The sequence below is a fragment of the Herpailurus yagouaroundi genome, unplaced genomic scaffold (genome assembly GCF_014898765.1).
Source record: "Herpailurus yagouaroundi ecotype Mexico unplaced genomic scaffold, PumYag 142, whole genome shotgun sequence".
NCBI lineage: Eukaryota > Metazoa > Chordata > Mammalia > Carnivora > Felidae > Herpailurus > Herpailurus yagouaroundi.
The window spans coordinates 56167670-56191554 of NW_024412397.1; the positions used below are offsets into that span (position 1 = coordinate 56167670).

At 42.1% G+C, this 23885-nt stretch overlaps 1 protein-coding gene across 35 annotated transcripts in view; it reads right to left on the reverse strand.

Annotated features, from left to right (window-relative positions):
- EPB41L3 (erythrocyte membrane protein band 4.1 like 3) overlaps positions 1-23885 on the reverse strand; it is a 237586-nt gene that overhangs the window by 23043 nt on the left and 190658 nt on the right. For 28 of the 35 annotated variants that reach the window (XM_040479329.1, XM_040479319.1, XM_040479321.1 and 25 more), the window contains 7 exons: positions 19772-19847; positions 17452-17670; positions 17030-17117; positions 12042-12194; positions 8100-8197; positions 7062-7237; positions 3046-3266 (listed from right to left, as the gene is read on the reverse strand). In XM_040479329.1, coding sequence (XP_040335263.1) covers positions 3046-3266; positions 7062-7237; positions 8100-8197; positions 12042-12194; positions 17030-17117; positions 17452-17670; positions 19772-19847 — 1031 coding nt within the window. The remainder of the gene's footprint in view (positions 1-3045; positions 3267-7061; positions 7238-8099; positions 8198-12041; positions 12195-17029; positions 17118-17451; positions 17671-19771; positions 19848-23885) is intronic. The other 7 variants (XM_040479353.1, XM_040479349.1, XM_040479352.1 and 4 more) reach the window with 1 other exon arrangement.

Consider the following 23885-nt stretch of genomic DNA (forward strand, 5'->3'; position numbering starts at 1 on the left):
TTAGGGTTTTGAAAGCAAACATAACTCTCAGATAACTTAAAATCAAGACTTTCAATAACGTCTCCTGATCTCCAGCTAATAGATCTGTTACTAAAAGTTTGGTTGAATTAAGAAATGAAAATGAATCCAAGATTTGATGATTTAAAGAAAAAAATCTTTAGCGTTACCTTTCCTCACTGAGTCATTTCCATCCCAAACAGGTGGGTTTCCAAATCAAGAAGTTTCTGGCCCCACTCCCATCTGATCAGTAGTGCCACTCAGGGAGCTCGACAATTAGCATTTTAAGGAGCTCATGCTCCATGCAGAATTGAGGTTCCTTTGAAAACTTCTATTTGGGCTCCTTTCTCCAGGATGTAAACAGAACTTAAAACTCAAAGGAGGGCTTCAATAAGGTAACTAGCAAAAACAATGTGTTTTCATGCGATGTGGCCCATCAGCCTTTCCCTTTGTATTATTTGTGGTCCATAAATAACAGAAAGGTACAATGTCCCAGCCTTCAGGTTGTTCTTAAGCGAGTGATCACTAGATGTAACTCCCCTGGTTTGAGTCCTTAACAGAATGAATGATAAAGGCAGGCATCCCCACAAAAGTGTCCCCGGGGAGTTCAGGCTTCTGCAGGGCAAAGAGAGGCCCTTTCCACTCTCTTTAGCCCCAGCAGCCTCTAGGACCACAGCCGGCTTCCTCTGCAGGTGGTGGAGGGCTGCTGAGCCGGGTGGGGGTGGGTGTGCGTGGAGGGAAGCCAGCAAGCTCCACACAGGACCTGGCACAGCTCAGAAGCTGCTGGGCCCCAGGAGTTCAATTCAAGGTCACACAGAGCCTGAAGCTAGACTTCCACTGCTCTCTCTGACACTCTGTGTGTGTGCACGTGTGTGTGCATGTACACGTGTGTTTTGCCTAGAGACTTGAGAGCATGGAAATTAGTCACCCTGGCTTGTTAACTCCCAATCCTGACTTGGTAAATAAAAAGAGGGTAAGGACGTGCACAAATAAAATCGTATCACGGATCTATTAGAAGCGTCTCCTTTTAGGTATTAGACAAGTAGGTCTTTTCTCAAAACTTACATCTGACGTGAGGCGCTGTGTTTGAAATAAACATGACCCTGCACATATCTCATTCAAGCAAGAACAATGTATAAAAGATACAAGCTGACTTCTGCCTGCAGACCATTGTTCCTCTGCTGGCGGACAGCTGCCCAGGCACCTGGGGTGATCATTAGCCTGGGAAACATCCCTCCTCTCAAAGCAATCGAGGGGACCAGTCTTTTAAGAACTATTTTCAGTAATATACTTTCATTTTGGTTAAAAAAATGAGTTCTCTCTTTGTTACTTTTTGAGGAGGGAGAAGAATAAAACGAAGGTTTAATTTTCCATGCCACTTATTTAAGTGGTTTTTCAAGGACAGCTTTGCACTGTGGAAAATGAAGACTGCCATCTGCCTACCTAAGCACAAGGTTGGGGCCACTGCCTTTCTGAAGGCATTTGGGTCAAAGTGCTGGCTTCTCAGAGATTCAGACTAGGAGAGTCACAATTTTTGGTCTTTTTGTTTCCCCTTAGCATAAATGGCAGGAGGGAGGATAGTTCCGTGCTATATTTTATATAAACAAATTGGTGGTCTTTTCAAATTCGATAAAGAGACACGGCCTGGGTCTATTTTGGGAGCAAATTAAAAGTCATTTCCTTTAATGTGCCACTTAATCACAGTTATACATCCATGAGAATTGTCGGCTGCTGTGGGTGATTTCGGGAAATCATGGAAATCATTTGCTTTTCAGGCATACTACCTTTTTCTCACGTCCTATTTACAAGCTGCCTTGACTTAATTGGAGAGTAAGAGTGTAGAAACAAAACTCAGAACAAAGCATGCCTGTTTTAACAGCAAGAGTGATCCAATATCCTTGCCGTCGTCTCCTATCCTGTTTTTATCTTTGTGTTTGGTAAATAAATGATCTTACCTTGAAAAAAATGGATAGGGTTTCACGTGGAATATTCTGAAATAACTACAATATGTTGTGGATCTACCCATCCCTGTGTAACTCTTGTCCAAAGAAGCATTTTTCTTTAGAGACCCAGGTGAGTCCCAGCGACAGAAATCTGTTATTTGAAGACCCCCAGTTCAAAAGAACACTTTTGAGTCACATCTGGGCAAGTTGTAGCATACCTGTGAGTTGCACAACATTTTTATTCTATTTCTTTTCACTCTGTACATTCCAGGAGCCACTCTGTTTTACCATCATCATTACCCACAAGCCTCCCAATATAGTTTCTTTTTCTTCTACTTTTAGAGAGCTGCTCTGCTACCTACAGGATCCTGAACCAGAAGCAGATTGTCTACAGGTTTCCTGACTTTTATTTTTCTGAAAAGTTGCTTTATAATGCCAGAGGACCAAAAATAAACATACCGTAAGAAATACTGGGTGAAATGAAGTTTAGAAATCTGATGAATAGAACACCTTGGAGAAATTGCTGCCAAATTCACCTTCCATCTTCCCTTGCAAAGTTCTGCCTTAATAGCTCTTTTCAAAACATGTCTGCTCGCTGCTCTGATGATTAGATTATGGTCACAAGGTAAGAGGGGAAATAGTGTATAAATACAGAGGCTACGGTCACTCAGTAACTTGCGCTCAGAAGAATGGCAATGTGATTACTGTATATCTAGAAGAATATACAGTACTTGGGTAGGAGAATGGGGCCAGAAACAAAGAAAATAATTTTAGTGACAGTTCTGAAACGTGAGCCCAAACAGAAAAGTGTCATATGGCCCTAAATGTATTTTTAAGATACACGGACAGGACGGCTGTTGAAAGTCTTACATAGCATATCAGTTCAAATAAAAATTTTCAAAACGTTAAGAAGGAAATCTTCCAGAAGACAAATGTCGACAGAGGAAACCATAATTTAGAAACTGACCCTATGAACGTGACTACTGCTGGAATTGGAACTACCCTAAGTCTGACTGATTAACACATTCCTGGTTTCTAGCCTCAGAATTATTAAGTAGCTCGTGAAAGTCTAAGCAAGCTCTCGGAGGGAGCTTGGGAGATGTACCTTTCCCTCGTGCCGTACTGCGGCCACCGGCGTGGCTTCCTCTGCCTTCTTCCGTCTCTCCTCTTCCTCGTCCCGTTCCTCCTCGGCCTTTTTCTCCGGAGTCACAGTGGTGATCAAGTTGGTCTGAGAGATGCCCTTTGTTGTGGCGTACTGGCCAGTACCAACCTCTGCAGCAGACACAGAATCCTTCATGTATATTTCATGGTTTTCATTCACTGACGCTAAAAGCAAATACAACCGAAGAAAAAAAGTCTGAAATAGTTAAGTCAGAAGGCTGAAGAGCACCACCGATTGCCCCGTTATGGCGAAAAGTACCCCTCCCCACGTCTGTCTGAAAACTCCAGTCAACGCTGCGGGCACCCGCACCTAAGCGCTCTCGGAGACACAGCTTTGTGTGTCTTCTATACCAGTGTTTTAAAATGACTTAAACGCTCATGTCGCGAAGCCACCAGAGTGAGTCTCAGGCTCTGCGGTGAGGACAAGCGCGAGCGTGGCGGCAGCGGAGGGGCGGGAGGCTGGGCTGCTGCGAGCCTGTTACCCCACAGAGTAACTGGCTGGCTCCAGCACCAGGAGCCGGTGGTGAGTCCCACAGCTAAGAGCGGTATCTGCAGCGGACAACTGCTCTCATACACTTGACTCTGAACGCATCTTGGGAAGTGCCATTCAACAAGGAGCACCGAATTGCGTTCTTTAATTAGTCGTTAGCAATGGTTACAAGAGTCCATCACTCCTACTGTATCAAAAGTCCCATGGCTGATAATGAAAATTAACTATCTTCGTGGGATTATAAAATTTGGAGAGATTATAGAATCTGGACGGCAACTCTGTTCAGCTGGAGTGCAGAAACGTTTTAATTTCTACCGCACGTTAAAAAGATTACCGTGATATGCATACACTCCTTCATCTCGGATATTTTGGGAAGACAAGACAAATGTTGCTAATGAAATCCATGCAGATGTAAGACATGCAAACATAAAAGGTAGAAGACACAGCCTTTCAGCCCTGCTGAAATGTCTTAGTGAAAGATGCTTAATTCAGTGACATTTTTAAAGTCTGGTACTCATTAGTTTAGGTTGTAGGTGTATATAACTTATTTAAACTTACAAATGATTCTTTTCAATACACAGTAGCTGATCATGGGAAAAATGTAACCAGCTTCATTGTTTAGGAAGTTTAAATTGTAAACGTAAGAAAATATTCTGAAATCCTTTCATCAAAGCTAAACCATTTCGTTAAGGTATCTTCACTAAGATATTTTATATTTCCTCATACTGATGAGAGAAAGCTCATATGAGATGCAATTTCCCAATGGGTCAGTTAGGCTGTTGTACACAGGATGCAAACTTGCAAAAAGCCACTTGTGTTCCAACATGCAGCCACGGCACCCCGCTCAACACCACAGGAAACATACGGGAATTGGCAGGACCCCAAAGAGTGAGAGACAACACATACTAACATCACTTTCAGGCAGGGAGGAAGAGACAGTATGCTATTAGTACATTTGTTTCACAATTGTCTTTTGCTTGTCAACAATCATTATCACACAAAAGGCCATGAGGAAAACCACGTACACAACAAATGTATTCCCTTGGGTACACATCACTGAACAAAGTGGATGAGAGCCTGGGAAAAAAGGTGTGATTCTACGAAAGTTCCTTCGACACTGACTTATGGAATACACAAAGAGTTTAAAGAGATTCTCTAAAGGAGAAAGGATAAATGGAACAAAGCAGTAAGAAAAGCTTCAGTGTTAACGTGAATATTTCAGCATCTGAGTTCAACCTGAAATGGCCCCAATAAACGCTTTATTCCCAAGGTTTAGCTCCACGTTAGAGATTTGAAAAACAGGCAACTATTAGAAAATACAGAATGGTTAATTAACGTCATAGGCCAGCTCACAAAAGCCTATAAGAATAATCATGAATGTAATTATTATCACACCTGAAAGAACGCTTTTGCACGTCTCATTCACTCTTTCTTTGCAAACAGCCTTACCCCATTTTAGAGATGGTGACAAAAACTGAGACCTGGCAAGTTTAATTTTTTTTTTTTTCAACGTTTATTTATTTTTGGGACAGAGAGAGACAGAGCATGAACAGGGGAGGGGCAGAGAGAGAGGGAGACACAGAATCGGAAACAGGCTCCAGGCTCTGAGCCATCAGCCCAGAGCCCGACGTGGGGCTCGAACTCACGGACCGCGAGATCGTGACCTGGCTGAAGTCGGACGCTTAACTGACTGCGCCACCCAGGCGCCCCGAGACCTGGCAAGTTTAAATCACTTGCCAGGTGCTACTCGGATGGACTTCAGTCTGGGTTTACCTACCAGGTGAGTGCTTTTCTTCTTCACCAGTAACATACATAATATAGCACAACTGACACAATTTTGACTTCCTCTACCAACTGTTTGTAAAGTATTCCATTAGCAAAATACAATCCTCTAAATCGGAGGATTCAGGGAGTATGCCACCCAATCAGCCACATTGGGCTACAGGGAAAGGGAAGAGAGAGCCGGGACTGTGGTGAGCAGTGGCAAAAATGTAAGGAGGAAGGGGAGCCCAGGCACTTGTAACTTCGTTATTTTTACTTGTTTTTACTCTATTTTTACTATTTTAATTTTATGTTTTTGCTTATTATTAAAGTTGTACACACATGCTAGAAACTTACTCTTTTTATATACACAGATACGTTTTCTATAAAACCACTAATCTCCAGGTGGAATTAGAAGCAGAGACTTGGCCATGCGTCACTTTCTTTTTTTAATTTTTTTTTAATGTTTACTTATTTTTGAGAGAGAGAGAGAGAGAGAGAAAGTGGGGGAGGAGCAAAGAGAGAGGGAGACAGAATGTGAAGCAGGCTCCAGGCTCTGAGCTGTCAGCACAGAGCCCCATGCGGGGCTTAAACTCGTGAACCACGAGATCATGACCTGAGTTGAAGTCAGAGGCTTACCCAACAGAGCCACCCAGGCACCCCAGCCATGAATCACTTTCTTAATTTTTTTTTTTCAACGTTTATTTATTTTTGGGACAGAGAGAGACAGAGCATGAACGGGCGAGGGGCAGAGAGAGAGGGAGACACAGAATCGGAAACAGGCTCCAGGCTCTGAGCCATCAGCCCAGAGCCCGACGCGGGGCTCGAACTCACGGACCGCGAGATCGTGACCTGGCTGAAGTCGGACGCTTAACTGATTGCGCCACCCAGGCGCCCCACCATGAATCACTTTCTAAGTATTATTCCAGCTGCCGTGTGTTGTTGAAGGAAGCACATTTGTGCGAAACTATGGACGGCAACACAAAACTGTCACACAAGACAAAAACCTGCTAAAAACTCACTACTATGTCATTCCTTAGAAATGTTATTTACGTGATCCTCTCCCTGTTTAACTTCCGCATTTGACTTAACGGTGGAGAACATTTACATGGCAATGCTCCCCCAGTCCATCTGGTGCAGTAATTAATATTAACAGGAGGATTTAACTTGCAGCCTCTGGCTCTACCATTTAAATGTCATCCTTTCTATCAGCTATCATGCACTGACTGGAAACAGTCACAATTTATCCCTGAAAATTTTGCAGAAACAGAGATAAATTTAACTTATGGTCTTCCTTCTGAAACAAACTGACTGAAACAAACCCGGTAATCACTTAAGATCTGCCAATAAGAGAACCAAGTTACTTACAGAGTACGTGACAACTGTATTTAGAATGAGATAATCTTTCTCCAAATTTGGGGTGCTGGCTGATGAAAGCTACGCTCTTCATGCCCTAAGCATCATTCTTTTATGGAGTAATTTTATATACATCTACCAATAACAGACCTTACACTCACCAAGGCACCTTTTTTTTTTTTTGTCCCCGAGGGTGGGGGTTACAACTTGTCACTGGGCCACGGACCGAGTGGTTTTTATTTCACTCTCTTCTCAAGAGGACCTATGTTCACTGAAAGCTTGGGATGGTTTCATACTATTTCTGGGTGGCCATTCGTGATTATGATTACTAAAGGTTAGGAAGTGATGCCTACCTCCATCCAAGCTGCGAGACATGGTGTAGCGTTTGCTGGATGAGCGTTCGAAATAAGGGGCAGGACGATCTATCAACGCACTGGCTCTTCTCGTTTGGGCTTGCGTCCTGCCACTGTAACGAAACTTGGAGCCCAAGGTAAGGAATTTCTTTGGAGGTGCTTCTGGTAACAACAGTCTAAAGATATTAAAGAAAAAATGCGAGAGACACTGTTGAGTCAAACATTAAGAATGCTATTCTCAACTTTTTCAGTCAAAGGTAAAGTGCTTTGTGCGTTTAACATATAACATGTTAAATGAATGTGGTTTAAAAATTTTTTAAGTATTTATTTTTGAGAGACAGACAGACAGACGGACAGACAAAGCACGAATGGGGAGGGGCAGAGAGGAAGACACAGAATCCGAAGCAGGCTCCAGGCTCTGAGCGGTCAGCACAGAGCCCGATGTGGGGCTCGAACCCACTAGCCGTGAGATCATGACCTGAGCCGGAGTCGGGTGCTTAACTGACGGAGCCACCCAGGCGCCCCAAATGTGATTTTATAGGAAAAAAAATCAATTCCCACAGTACATGTCAACCAGGGAGTTGTAGAGAGGCTATAAATACAATGGGAGTTGGCCTGGAATCCGTGAACTTTAACATCTCATGCGACTGAAGAGTTTATGGTTCTATAAACCCAAAGAACAATTAAATAGGTGATCTTGGTGAAGAAGACGGTGATAAAATTTGCTATTTCGTAGAAACAAATCTGATAGTCTGAGTAAACAAAGGAGCCCAGTGTATTAAGAAATGACTGAAATGTTAAGGAAGGGATTGAATCCTTGAAGTGGGCATCTTATAAAAATAATGAAAGGACACTAAAGGTAATAAAGAAAGGGGAAGCAGGGCAGATAAAGATTTCTTGTCAAGAAACCTGGTGACAGTGAACTTGAAGGAATAGAAAGGATATTCTTCCACATTCTTCCCCACAAACTTTTTCAGTAGAAGTGATTCCAATTGTTCTAATTCTTCCTGAGGAAGAAATGAAATCATTTTGACCTACCTGAAAAATGTGTGATGTTCAACACATACTTTCCATAAACGTTTGGCAGCTCGATGGTTTGGCAGCTTAAACCCGATGGTGCTTTCAAATTGTTCAAACTAAATTAAAACAAACAAACAAACACATATTGAGGAGTAAAGTCAGGTTTGCAATTATATATATATATTTTTTATTTTATTTTTTTTTTTATTTATTTTTGGGACAGAGAGAGACAGAGCATGAATGGGGGAGGGGCAGAGAGAGAGAGGGAGACACGGAATCGGAAACAGGCTCCAGGCTCCGAGCCATCAGCCCAGAGCCTGACGCGGGGCTCGAACTCACGAACCGCGAGATCGTGACCTGGCTGAAGTCGGACGCTTAACCGACTGCGCCACCCAGGCGCCCCGTGGTTTGCAATTATAAATAAAAGAAAATCATTTACAAATCATGCCCCCCACAAGTTTTTTCCTTTACTCACAAAATCAAGCGCTATTTGCAGAATTCATGTTATACATATTATTCATTAAAAAAACAATCTTGTATTTATTCTCCTTAAAATGCTGCAGACATAGATAACCGCATTATGTGTGTGTTTTATGTCCCAGTATGGATTTTATGAAAATGGAATGCAAAAAAAGACAGCATCTGGATTTCTTCCAGAGGCCAATTTGTCCTGATCTCATTTTTAAGCCTTATTTTCATGGTGTCTCTATGACACCATGACTTCAACTGGAATATACATACAGGAATAAACACAATGTTTAGAGTCTACAGCATTTTCAGGAAGACATTTTCTCCTAGGATCTGGTCGGAATATATGCATATGTCCTAGGTATTTGATGACTTGGTATCAGATATTGCTGATTTTGTTTATGCATTCTAATCTATGGATTATTTGATATTATATATACTAACATAGATAGGGAGAACACGATTTCCTATCTTTCAGCATGTATAGTTCAGATGATAATCTATCAGCCATTTGATTTCTCAAGGCAAAATATCCGACTTCCTAATGTATTTTAGTATTATGGAAGATGCTCAATATTTTTTTATTTTCTGCTGACAGTATGCATCAGGCCACCAGAGGGCAATCATTTGAAACAGTAAAACCTTTCCAAAAGAGCATTAAACAACTGGACTGTTGACACAGTCAACAGAAAAAAAGTAATTTACATAGCAAAGAACCAAGAAGAGGGGCCTTATGTGTGGCATAGGAGATATAACTATGCTTGACTTCGATTTCTTATTTGAGAGGGATGAGCTGGGGTTGGGGGTGGGGAGGCTGGGAAATACATCACAAGCTATTCCAACTACAACTGCCTTTCCCAATTTTTCACTCACTCTGGACGTTCACACGGAGGGGTAAGTTGTAAAAACCGCTATTGGCCAACAGCTGCAGCCAATCAGCAAACCAGAGCATTCTGGATCGTGACTAAACCATCCTTCAGTTATTCATCCCGCATCTAATATGCACCATACTCGTGCTCGCGGCTGCCAACAAGCCGGGAAGGTTTTCTTTCCTGCTATATCCTCACGCTGTTTGAATGCTTCTCTCTCTCTCTGTGCTTTGTACCAATTTCTCAACCTCTTCAGAGCCTTTGTGCCACCACTCATTTTCTCCCTCACTCATTCTTCTCAGCCTATTTACATGATTGTAAAAAAGCGGCGGGGGGGGGGGGGGCAACTTTCTTGGAGCCTGCTTCTGCCTGAAACACAACCCCATCTCGCTCCTTGACAAAGGTCAAGAAGGAGAAGCCTTGGCTACTGCACCCCTTACCTCACTGCCACCTGCAGGGTCCTCCCACCATCTTCTCGAACTCTTCAGTGTCACACCGGGCTTTGTCAAGTCGACGCACTTTTCTTAGTTCTTAGCCCACACGTCTTGTCAATAGCATCTGGCCCCGCTGGTTCATCATGTGCCCAGAATCTCGTCTCCTTGTCACTTGGGACTGTTTCCTGCCCCTTTTCTTTCTCTGGTTGCTTTTCTTCATCCCCCTACGGTCCTCTTCTGCCTACTCTTCCCTCTCAAAAAGTGATGTCACCCAGGGTTTCTGTTTGAGGGTCTCTTCTTCTCTAACTTCCTTTGTTCTCTGGGCAACTTATTTCCTGCCTGAGGCTTCCAATAGAATGGATGCAGTGGATGACTCCTTCAAACCTGTATTTCTTACTATGCAAGAATCACCCCCTGAAAATGTCTCAGAGGAATTTAATTTTTTTTTCCTGAAATTCTCTGTTTTCCCCTCTGGTCTAATAATATCACGTCCATCAACTTCACGCATGCCAAGGGAAGGCCTCTGATCATCATGGACTCCTTCCCCTCTTTAGCACCCTCCTCCACCCTGTGTCCAAGACCTACTGGTTCTGTTTCTGAAACCTCCCTCACAGTTGCTCCTTCTGTTCTATTCCCACAGCCTCTGCCCTAGTTTAGGTCTTACCACATCTCATTGCTAACCTGCAGAGTTTCATTCCAAATTATTCGTCTAGCGTATCACGTCCTCTTGAAAACCTCCCATGGCTCACTACTGTCTCCTGATGCATTTCTCCAGCGTTCCCATCTGGGCCCTCACCCCAGCCTGTTTGTTCCACGTTATGTAGAATTTTCTCCTATGTGTGATACGTATCATGACGACAGAATTCTAAGTGCACGAGACTGATTCTTTGCCAAACAGAAAGTCCCTTAAGGATAGGGACCAACATCGTGCTCAACGATAAACAGGTGCTTGCTTAGTAAATGTTGGATGAACCAAACACATTATCGGTTATAAGTTTAATATGCAATTTTAGGGAATTATAAAAAACTAATTTCAGGTATTTACATGAAAAGCTTCCAGATTATTTCAGTCTTCACAGACAAGTTTGACTTTATATTTAAACAGGATTCCTTGCTTTATAGTATGATTTAAAAAAATGTTTAAAGTGAGGTACAACGGACATATAACATTATATTAGTTTTGGGTGTAAAACATGATTCAATGTTTATGTGTATTATCACCACACATAGTTACAGATCTTTTTTCTTGTGATGAGAACTTTTAAGATCTGTTTTCTTAGCAACTTTCACATATACTGTACAGCATTATAACTGTAGTCACCATGCATCACATTACATCACATATAACCTGATTTTTAAATTACATTTTCCACCAATGGACAGGCTGACTTGGAAGACAGGAGATCATTCTGTATTGTACCAGAAAAAGTTCAGAGACACGGATGAGCTGCCAACTTAGAACTCTGCCGGCCTCCATTACATTATGCATGCTCGTTAGAAACTGGATGTTTATTCATCATCTATTAAACAGATCATAGGTGGTAAATATCTCCCGTTATGTGTAAACCACTTTGGAGGATATAAGTAGTTCAGGATGGTTGTACCCGAGGAGCAACGATAAGTTAACGATTTTGATTTTTTCATCAGTCTACCTGATGGAAAGAAAAAGGCAGAAATGTACGAGGCTATGAGACGCTTATGTAATTTACCCTTGGTGTCTCTTGCTATAATCTTTCTTGTGCTTTGATCACATTATCGCTAAGCTATACATGTTAGGATGCCAACAGATTTGGAGTACAAAGACAGGTCATGGACATGTAAAACAGAGACAAACAGGAAGAAATCTATTTTTTTATTCACAAAAGGTTTAGCACCTAAGAGTTTCTTTTATACCGCAGTTGGAAATGTACAGAACACTGTTCACAAATCCCGATTTTACATTAAAAGCTTCAAAAATAAAACTTTTTCAATCTATGCACTGGGACAAAATTAGAATCAAACCACTGAAAAGAAGCAAATGTTTTATTTATTGCTGTTTATCGGACAAGTCTACGATAAATTCTCCTCGGCACTGAGACAGAAATCACCATGTCCTATGATGTTCAGAACTTGGGCGCAGGCAATTTAAATCTTTGTTTACCATCAGGTACCTTTTTGTTCAAGGTACATGCAAATGCGGGGCTACTTACCTCTCCTGGCCGGATCTTAATGTAGAAGTTGTTCCGTTTGTATGAAATTTTTAGAACCTTAGGCCAGGCAAATCTGTTTATTCTCAGTCGGTCACGATATATCAACAGACCACTCGCACAAACTCCTAGCATAATTTCTACTCCTTCAGAATCCTGGAAAAGAGCACCAAGAAACAATGGATCAGTATTTCACTTTTTTCCACTGACAGCTGAGTAGGGGATTTAAGCTTCCATGAAAGAAGCTATAATTGACTATCTATAGCTCTAATTTAAACACGAAGAACACTGCAGCCGTTTTTTTTTTTTTAAACACTGCCACTAAGTAATAGGCTCCTAATGAAGATATTAATCATTATGGAGATATGTCAGAGTTAAACTGGCTCACGCTCAGGTATCTTACAACGTAAATACCGCACACAGAGAAGGTCGACCAGATGATGTGTTAATAGCAGGAAGAAATCATCGCTGCCCTTCTAAAATGGTTACAGCCGTTTAATGTGTATTAACTCCTTTCATTTTTACGGTGATATTTTGAGAGAGTCGCTATGACTGTTCCTAGTTTACAGAGGAGGACACTTTTCAGGCATGGAGAGGTGAAGGGTCCTTCCCAATTGAATATGAGCAGCCTGGCTGCAGAGATAGAACGTTCAGCTGATATGTATACTAACAGAGAGGCTCTGCCCCTTCTCAAGAGTGTTTTGGAGTTTGTTCTGTTAAAAGAGAGCCTTAGAAAAGAAAATCTTTTTTACATACCATTAGTGTCAGAGTGAAATTTAAATATAAAATCATTTTTTAAATTACGAGCGTACTTCCCCAATGTGCCTAGAACACACACACTGCCCAGTTGCAGTCACATTTGAAAACCGGTTCACATACATGAATATCAGCACATTTTCTATAGGTATATAGTTTTCTTTTTTTAAGTGGGAGCATGCTATATTTATAGCTTGTTGTTCTGCTACTTGGCACATTTACTTCACCTTTAGGTCACTTCCTAGGGATGTGGGATGAGAAGTCTCAGACATCAGAGGTCATCAGGGAGGTCATATAAAGCTCAGGAGACCGAGTGTGTCCAGCCTATGCCCCCCACATGTTGTATTTGGGTGAAACGGGGTAAAATCAACCCATGTGATGGCCCTGAGTGGGGAAGACACAAAGGACAGAAGGCAGGACTGTGTGTGAGGCTCCGTCCCCATCTCCTTGTCACACTGGATGTTGGAAGCAGGGGGCACATAGGAGGTGAAGTTGAGGTCTTCTGTCACATATTAATCAGCAGGACTGTCCCTGGAACTGAGTCACTCTGCAGCGGTGAAGAGGGGAGGGGGATATGGAAGAATCCAAACAGGAGAGTCTGACTCATCCCCACTGTGGGCATTTACTTCCTCAATCTTGCCAGTGCAAGGCAGAAAATGAACATTTCCAGAATCAAAAATAAATATTTCGGTCCATCTCTAGGAAATTTAAGTCTACAAATACCATCTAACTGGATTAAAATGAAATATTTTACCCTGGAAACAGATCGCTCCATTAAGGTACAAAATTACTCTACACAAGTGGAAATACTTGATGGCAGGATATTACAACATAATTAAATTCTAAGGAGAGCTCAAAGACCAGAAACTGTCCACCATTTATCAGGGGCTTTCATCTGAACGAGCAATTGGAAGAGCTAGAGCCTGATACTGACAAATAGCTGGCACTATTGATCCTTCAGGACCAGCCAATGTGCTCACAGGGCCGCTCAGAGGTGACTCCTCGCGCCCGGAGCAGAAATGCAGGCACGAGGGGAGGACTGTTTGATTAAAGGTCCTTGATTCGCTTTCTGGGTGATAAATACAGAGCTTAGTTGGGGAACTAGGCCTTTGACCTACGGAAGAAAGGACACTTAAAAGCTCTTTCGTTGTTATTATTATTTTTAAATCACCCATTAGTGTCTTTGAGTAACGAGAAGCCAGAATCCTTCCTGGGGAAGATGAGGAAGCCTCCTCTGACCCCTCCTCTCCATCACACAGGCCTCCCGCGTCCCTGTATCATTCTGTCGTGGCCAGCACACCCCAAGCAAGTGGCGCTCCAATCAGCTCCCTCCCACACCTTGCTCTCCTCAAGACTGGAAGCTGCTTGAGGGCAGGAGCTCTGTTTTACCTTTGCCCAATCAGCGGTCATACAGCACCTCCCTAGCAGGCATTAAGCCATCACACGTTTGTTGAAAGAGAGGGCAAGGGAAGAAAGAAAATGTCAGGAATAGGTGGGGTTTTAAACTGAACCAACGTTTCCATGTCGTTACTCCGAAGTAACAACAGAGTAACACGTTTGATTATCGAGTGTTCTGCCACAGCCCGTAGTCCTGACGTCAGCTTGGTAATTTTTTTGTACTGAAAGCTGTCACCGCGGTCTTTACTGGGGACGTGGGTGTTTCCCTACCAATAAACACATTAGATGCTCCCTTTAGCAGGGAGCACTGAAGGGAGATCTGGATGGTCTCAGTCTATCATAATTAAAATAAATGAGTGTACTATTCCCTTAATTTAAAATCACTGCTCAAACTCTGCATCCTTCACTTATCACTCGGTCCATGGGATACCCAATAAGGAGTTTTATCTGTATTTCAGAATCTTATATGGAATAAATGACTCTGACAGCACCTACTCAGACTGACATTACATGACAAACAAGCAGAGGCAGTCTTCCTAAGAAAAAAAGACAAAGCATTTAGAATAGGTTTTCCAAAACAAGGGACCCGCATCTAATAATAGGTTAGGTATTCTTTATAGAGCCATGGGGTCCAAAATCACAATTCAGAAATTCTAAATAGGCCCTAAAGCCCAGAGCTTTATACCATCCACAGAAGAGAAGCATCTCACTTATAACCGGAAATCAGTTCTAATTTAATTCAGTAAATTTCCTCCTTGAAATGATGGAGTGTGGCTGTGCCAGAAAATGGGAGTCCGCAGCTGAACATTCGTTATACTTAATATTCAGATGAAATCCTGTCATAGGCTGCATTGGTGCTTCCTTAACTCTTTCTTTTTAATTGGCGTGATTTCAAATCATATTAGTGAATGAAAAAGCAGTGATCTATTTTAATTTAGTAGCTATAGCAATGTTAAGTGATTTTTATTTGCACTGATAGGAACACTGATAAATCTAGAGCTGTACTGCCCCAAATGTATGCCCTAATCTTTTACTTATTTATTTTTCCTGGGCAGTAAGTGATTCATCGTGAGTAATGTAACTCAAAAAACAAGCTTTCAATTTGCTCGAATTTTCAGGCTACCTTCATTTCCTTCTTGTTTCCCTATCTGTTAGCCACCTAGGGAAAAACTCGAAGAGAAAAGCAATCGTAGCATATGTCCCTATCTTTTTTTAAATCCTCATCCTGCCTTCTATAGCATAAAATACACGACATTTTCTTATCTGAGTGAGAAAGAAGTGAAAAAAACAGAATAACAAACTGGCAAGTAAATAGAGCTATAGCTGCTGTTGTAATTACACACCAATGTCAAAGAGCTCGGCATTCCATGTACCGACACATCCCTCAGATAGGTATGCCCCAGCTGAGTCTATGAGATTTTGCTAGTGTTCAGGCCTTCAGGCCTTGGAAGTGCCTGTCCTGTATGATCTACAGCATGGTCTGCAGACATAAGCAATCAAACCTGTGTTTATCGGATGGCCACCATTTCCTTGTCCAAACTCAGTGGGGATCAGTCTGCTCACTGAGAGCCAACCAGGGAGGGGCCTTACTTCCAGCATCAACAGAGCCTGCAGATCATAGACGGGTCCCCTGGGTTGGTGCGAGCCAGCTGAAACTCTCTTCATTTCTTGGCCCCAACCTTGACGGTGTAAGATACTTGAATGCCTGAAAGCCCGTAAACTGCGTGTTCCTTGGGTCCCAAAACTGGTGACTATGCAGTCCGTTAGTACTAAAGGCACGTTCCCATAGGGGAGAGATAGTCTCTTGACAGCCCAAGTCAGAAGAAACTGCCTCTGAACTTCAAACACTCATCTTTTTAAGGCTACTAAAAGTTCCAGCATCGATCCCCACGATCCTAACAAACTTCCTATGTTTTGGATGAAAGTTTTCGTAAGGCTTCCTGTGCTTCTCCAGTACCTTTGTTCATAGCTGCTCAAATAATAGACTAATAGCCCCTACAGTCATTCTCTCACTGCTGAAAAATACAGAGATTATGGGAAAAGTGTGACCCAAAGTAAACACCTTTACGCATCTTCGCCACCTCAACCCTCCTACAGCCTGATCCCAACTTCTTCAAAAGACTCCGTAGCCAAGATAGAATTTTAACATTTCGCCGACCACCAATCAACTAGGCAAGCCTTAGCTTGGGGGGTTAATTTTAGTTGAGCTTCAAAATTATAACCTTATTTCAAAGCACTGATTGTCTGTCAGAGAACCCAAGTTCTAGAGAGTTATTTCAATTTAACAGGTATTTGCTATGTGCCGGGTGATCACCCAGGACAGAGGCATAAAGAGCACTTGGCACATAAGAGATGTGACGATTGGGTCTTGGACAGCTGGCCAAGTTTGGACAGGTAGACAGGAAGGAGGACAGCCCAGAGAAAGATAGGCATATTCAGGGAAAAGGCAGAGGGGGATCTGGCAGAAGCAAAGGGCACGTGTTGGCACAAAGCGGGAGATAAAACTGTGACAGGGAAGGGGGCTGAGTTAGGAGCTTGCGATGTGAAGATACATTTATAATTGAACCAACAGGCAATCGGAGGCTTTGCCTACTGTGACCTTTCAGGAGCTGAGGCCAGGAGCAATGGGAGTTTGAGCCATGCAGAGCAAACCCTTCAGTCCAAGTATCAGAGAGCTGAATGTGCTTTATCATTGAGTAGGCCTTAAAAGCAAGCACGGATTGGAATCCCCCAGTTTTTGTTTATAATGCCTGTAGTAAAAATCACCGGCCTGTATTAATAATAACCTTGAATTTAATACAACTGAATAGGAAGGTTGGGGTTTGAAAAATGCGTACCTTGGCATGATGTAAATCGACCCCATACATGGACAGCTTTTTGGCATTTTCCAAGAAATGCATCTCTGCTTCTGCTGGCGTCATTCCTCTGATAAGAAAAAAAAAATGTGTTACGATGCTGCTTTGCTCTCTGTAATATTTCCCACTTAGCCCCTGGCTATATACTAAGCAAGTCCCCGAAGAGGCACTAGCAGGTTTGCGGTCGGCAGGGGGTGGGGGAGAATAACAAGACAAAAGGCTCTCAAAGAGCATCGGAGCCACGATGTAACCACCCAGAATTGTACCAAGTACAGAACCTCACTCTGCTGCAGTCCCAACCTGCATGCCACTGAAATCAGTCCTGGGAAAAGCAGGTGGTACCAGTGAGGCTCACCCACCCAGGCACACGCTAAGTCGAATGTCTTCAGGGTTTCTGCACTGACCTGTGGCTCTTGTGCAGCTCGATCACTTTGTCTTCCAGTTCTTTCGTGTGGTTTGGGGCGAAGCGGAACTCACTAATGTAATCATTCCCACATTCATCTGGGTCATAGTCTCCAAGTTCTGACTGGACAGTGTAGGAGCCCAACAGGGCCAGGGTGACAAAGGAGCAGGGCAGCCTTCCGGACACGATGTCATCTCGCAACTGTAGGCAGAGGTAGTACCTTCCAGGAACCAAAAGACAAGGCAAAAAGCCAGCATTAGGACATGTGAAAAGCAGGCCACTTGATACATATTGTACTGTAAGCGATTTCTTCCTGTTGAAAAATCTCACTAGAATTTTCCTTCATCTGTATTTTGATTGGGATGTCAAGGGATGTCAGGGAAAAATGCTTGGCTACAAAATACAATATTTAAGGGCATCTAGAGGCAAGCCAATGTTCATAATAAAACAAGCTTTTATAACTAAAGCACAGAGTAAAAGAAACCTCATGACCTGTTCCTTTAACATCTTTTACAAGAACATTTAAAATCAAATAAATGAGCCCTCAACACACTCACTGCAATCTCTGGTTGGGGGAATTATCATACAAAAATGGTGCTGTTAAATGCAGTTATTAGGTCTCTACTAGCCTTAAGGAAGTTTCATTTTAAAGTCTTGGTTAAAGGTCCTGCCCTACAACCGAGACAGATTTCAGCTAACTCAACAGCTACACCATCATAAACTCTGCTCTCGACCTCCTGCATTCCTCATGCAGTGGTCTCTTTATGAGAACAATTTCTCCTGTTTCAAGTTCTCTCTCTCTCTCTCTCTCTCTTTTTTTTTTTTTTATTTAGCGGACTTTTTAGAATCCAATTGATAGGAAGATTGACTCTGAAGACTTACTACTTTAAAATCTGAGAACCTCCTCATTAAAAGTAAACAGCTTTCTATTCAAGGAATACAAAACATGTTCCACTTAATTTGGCCGAGAAATCATGCAAGTATCTCCATTAATAGCAGACTTATCTCCCCTGTTACTCTGCTTTTCAAGATCTATAGATCTAATACTAACTGCAGAAGACCCCAAGGTAAGTGTTAACATTGATGACGTTTAAAAATACTCTTCAAGGCCCAGCATAGAGGTATAATAAAATATACAAATACCTTTCATATAAGAGATAAACTGTTAATCGGTTGAAGCTGAAGACTATGATTAAAGTCCTAAGGTCCCCTCTAAATGTGAAGGAAACTCCATGTGATACAGACTCACTCTGTAAACATTGCACAAATAGATGGGAACCGTGCGTGCACTGCATTTCAAATCCAGGTGTATTTGGCTCTATGACCAATCAATTAGCCACAATTAAGTGGTTCCTCAATATTATTAAAAAGTTATCTTGAAATAAAAAAATCCTACATTTTCTTCGATTTCATGCACATGTAAAAGAAATCCTCTGTAACTATTTTTTGCCCTTCTCCTAACATGCCTGCTGGAATTATTTTTACTCATAGCAAGGCACCAGAGCTTTTTTGAGTCCTTCCCCTTTTCTGAAAAGCCCTCCAAGGAGGATGTGAGGCTTACACAGAAAACCCAGCACACATGGCACAACGTCACCCTGACTGGCTGCAAACTGACTGCCAACCAGGGTGCGAGAGCCAGGGGTTCCAAGGCAGGATGCGGAAAAGCCCAGAACACACAGCAAACCCAGGCCAGCCTCATAAAGGAAACTCCTTTCACACGCAGAGCTCAGTCATCGCACAAGAACAGTTTTACATTCGATTCCTTTCTCTGGGTCTTCTTTCCCCAAAATGAATTAATCATTTTGTCTAGACAGGTCATGGAAGATAAACTCTTAAATGTACACGTTTATGTGTATCATACATGTGCATGTATGTATCATTTTTTAAATCGCTGCTTAGATGCTTATGCCTTTTATATAACCAATCTGATACACGGCAGCTATTTAAAAAATGATACACACGTGAACACTTTTTTGACTCGGAGTTTGAGAGCAGGACTGCTAGAAATTGCTGTATCATTTAATGCTGAATCCCATCCACTGTGATCGTGGCAGGTGGATGACAGTTTCTCAGGGCTGTGTGTTTTCCCGCCATGGTCAGGCAGCGGGAACTATCAGCTTAGCACCAAAGATTCACTGTGAACAGACAGGATTTGGCAAATCTTCTCATCAGATGTTTGTTCTCACTCTGTTGTCTTTGGTTTGCCATTTCTGTGGGGATGACTGTGAGGTTACCAGACGTAAGCACGCTTTTCTCTGGAGAATAAAGAGAAGCAGCTTTCCCGACATGCCTGCCTTTTTTCAGAGCCAACTTTCAAATACCTGGTGATGTCTTCAGAGAGCTGGGCGGGGTCTGGTGGGTAAAATTTCACATTAAATGAAAAGTGCCAAGCACCACCTGCAGAGAGGAGACATTAGAATGGAACCTTAGAAAAGCCCTTTGTATTTCTTATTCTGATAGTTAGAACTGCCTCAACTCCAAGTACTAACACCCAGGCAACCTTTGCTCCCAAGTGGAAAACCGGAAAGTCTCCATCAAATGAAGTCCAGACAGGTCTGAAACTTCATCTAATCCCAAATCCTGTACCGGTGTTTCTAACTAGCTTGGAAATTGACTAGGCTTCCTCCCTTTCTCAGGGACGAGGGTAAGCCTTTGGAAGAGGGACAAAACAGGAATGGTACGGATAATCCTCAATCAGACGAGTCCGGAATTGACTGGTTCTATTGCTATGACATTCTGGATAGCTCACAGACCAAGAGTACAGGCACAATCCCATTTCCTTTGTCCTTCCTGCTTTGCCATTGCAGGTCAAATCCCATTACAATACACGTCAAGGAACCGTTCAAGATAATTTTTTTTTTTAATTTTTTTTTTTCAACATTTATTTATTTTTGGGACAGAGAGAGACAGAGCATGAGCGGGGGAGGGGCAGAGAGAGAGGGAGACACAGAATCGGAAACAGGCTCCAGGCTCCGAGCCATCAGCCCAGAGCCCGACGCGGGGCTTGAACTCACGGACCGCGAGATCGTGACCTGGCTGAAGTCGGACGCTTAACCGACTGCGCCACCCAGGCGCCCCGAGGTAATTTTTTAACGGAAGGTTTACTGTAGTCAATATTTGTGTGAGCCGCTCTCTAGGCTGCTGAAGATTCTTTTCTCACTTGGGGAAATGTCTGGTTCAAGAGAGGCCTGAATGTATTAACTGTACTTTACTAAGTTCCACACCTCCTTATGAGGCCACGACTTGGGCTGATGCTCTTAACGTCTTGCCTTTCTTTATCCTATGGCATCGACTTTCGGCCTCTCCAGCAAGGAAAAGAATCCACCAGGTGTCAGCTTACAGTCACGTACTCTCTGTACTGTCCACACTTCTGCTTGAAACGTTATTAAGCTCTACTCAACTCTCCGTTTTATTAATACTGTCTCTAATTGTGTGTGGCTTATCATTATAAGCAAGGAAAAACAGCCTTTTCTTTTCGCCATGTACTTTCTCTCTAACGGATCACTCCTTTCATTCACATTCACTTCGTTTCTCTTCTGGCCTTTTAAGGCAGGACCTTATTAAAGTCTGGCTGTTCCTTCACCAGACATTTGCTCCCTCCGTGTAGTAACCACAGAAGTGCCACAGTGTAGACCTTGCTTATATTCTGAATGTGCTCCTGAAAAATTCCTCCCATTCTCCCTGGCTTCCATGCTGGAAGCCTTTCCTCTACGCCACAAGCTGTAGCCACTCTTTTCACTCTGGGATTCTGTGACCTCACAGTCCAGCCCTTATGTTTCAGATATTCCCCAAAGATGCCCTAACACCCTCTTCTCCCCATTAACTGACTTCTGGAAACTTCCATTTTCTCCACAAGTCCTTTGCAAACATTCAGAAGAAAGGGGTAGCATTTTAAGTGCTGGCTGCTTTCCTTGGGTCACTCTCTTGCGAAGGAGGCAAACACTCTTAGCTGCAGAGGATACCTATATTCTATCTTAACGGCACAGGTACTTTTATTAGTTCTAGCATATTCTTGATGCTACCATTCATATTATACTTAAAATTCCACACGGCAGGATCACTCCCTGAGTTGTCTTTTAAAGAAGTGGCATAAGGCCAGGTATCCCTGGCTGCTTAATATCATGTTTAAATCACTCAGAAAATATTACTGAAACATGGGCAGTAAGAATTATAAGCTATCGGTCAATCCAATATATTTCTAGTGATTATTCTTCCAAGTCCTTTTGTTACTTGAAAAATGGTCGGATCTGGTTTTACTTTCCTATTGATGCCTATTCATTTTCTGCTATGATGGATCTCCTCACTGCTTGCCAATGGTGAGGTTCATAAATGAGAGCTGGCTTCCCCCCAAGCAACTGGAAGGAAAGTTAACGGATTAGTTACGAGAAATGGATTTATTTCTCTTTTATAATTTTTATCCATTTCAAAGTATGCCTCGAATCCAATGAATAGTTTAGCAATGTAATTAAACAATCTCATGATAAATTTAAGATAAACATTCTAGGTTGGAAACTAAGACATAATAAAAGTAGAAGAAAGATATTTCGATGCAAAAATCCTCACAGCGGGAAAATAAATTTCAAACTATAGTCGGCCTGAGGTGCTGGCTAAAAATGGCAATTCCTAGGCTCTACCCAGAGATTTTTTTTTTTAAATGTGCCTTTATTATTTCTTTTTCAATATATGAAGTTTATTGTCAAATTGGTTTCCATACAACACCCAGAGCTCATCCCAACAGGTGCCCTCCTCAATACCCATCACCCACCCTCCCCTGCCTCCCACTCCCCATCAACCCTCAGTTTGTTCTCAGTTTTTAAGAGTCTCTTATGCTTTGGCTCTCTCCCACTCTAACCTCCTTTTTTTTTTTTTTTTTCCTTCCCCTCCCCCATGGGTTTCTGTTAAGTTTCTCAGGATCCACCTAAGAGTGAAACCATATGGTATCTGTCTTTCTCTGTATGGCTTATCTCACTTAGCATCACACTCTCCAGTTTCATCCATGTTGCTACAAAGGGCCATATTTCATTCTTTCTCATTGCCACGTAGTACTCTATTGTGTATATAAACCACAATTTCTTTATCCATTCATCAGGTGATGGACATTTAGGGTCTTTCCATAATTTGGCTATTGTTGAGAGTGCTGCTATAAACATTGGGGTACAAGTGCCCCTCTGCATCAGTACTCCTGTATCCCTTGTCTACCCAGAGATTTTTATTCAAGAGATTTGGTGTACGGGCCCAGGAACTTGTGTGTGTGTGTGTGTGTGTGGTTTTTTTTTTTCTTCTTCTTCTTCTTCTTCTTTTTTTAATGTTTAGTTATCTTGAGAGAGAGTGAGAGACAGCATGAGGAGAGGGGGAGAGAGAATCCCAAGCCGGCCCCACACTGTCAGCGCAGAGCCCGACATGGGGCTTAAACTCACGAAACGGTGAGATCATGACCCGAACCTAAATCAAGAGTTGGACGCTTAACCAACTGAGCCACCCAGGTGTTCCGGAACTTGTGGTTTTAATAAACCCCCTTGTGGTTTCAAGACAGGTGGGCTTGGGGACCATACTTTGAAGTGGGATGTTTAAGGAAACTACAATCTATCCCCCATCAAGAAAAAAAAATCTAGTTAAATGAGGCATAAGATTTGAAATTAACAAGAGAGGCAGATTATGGCTCGAATATATATTCCCATAAAGAATCTTATAGAAACCAATCAACTGGGAAACTATGATTATGTAATGATGGGCTCACAAGCCTGAATCTGCTCAGATGATGGCCCTGGTTAGAAACAAGAAACCACGTGAATGTGTTAAAATGATATTCCTAAAATGTTAACACGGGATTTCATCACAAATTTATGATAGAAAACTATGAAACTGAAGAGTTCATTCTTATAGAAAATTCTAACTTAGTATTGTATGGCTACCAAATCTTGAATTTTTAAGTATGCTGCATTCATGGCATAAAATTACTATAAATTACTATATACACTATATAGACCATATACTGTATAGCATGAAATGATTATATTATAAATATATTTACATCACAAAATACAGTATTTTTAGAAATTTTAACATCTGGTCTACATTAAAATGACTAGAATTATAATTTTTTGATAACAAACTCTTCAGTTTCAGAATTTTCTATTTCTCATCAATTAGTAACTTAAAGTCTTTTTAAAAAAAATGTTTAAATGTTTATTTTTCATAGAGAGAACACAAGGGAGGGGGGAAGAGAAGACAGAGAGGAGACCCAGAATCTGGAGGAGGCTCCGGGCTCTGAACTGTCAGCACAGAGCCTGACGTGGGGCTTGAACCCACAGACCTTGAGATTATGACCTGAGCTGAAGTTGGTCCCCCAACCAACTGGGCCACCCAGGCACCCCTGTAACTTAAATTCTTAAGTAACTTAACATATCAGGTTGATTGCCCTTCTCTGAGAAGACC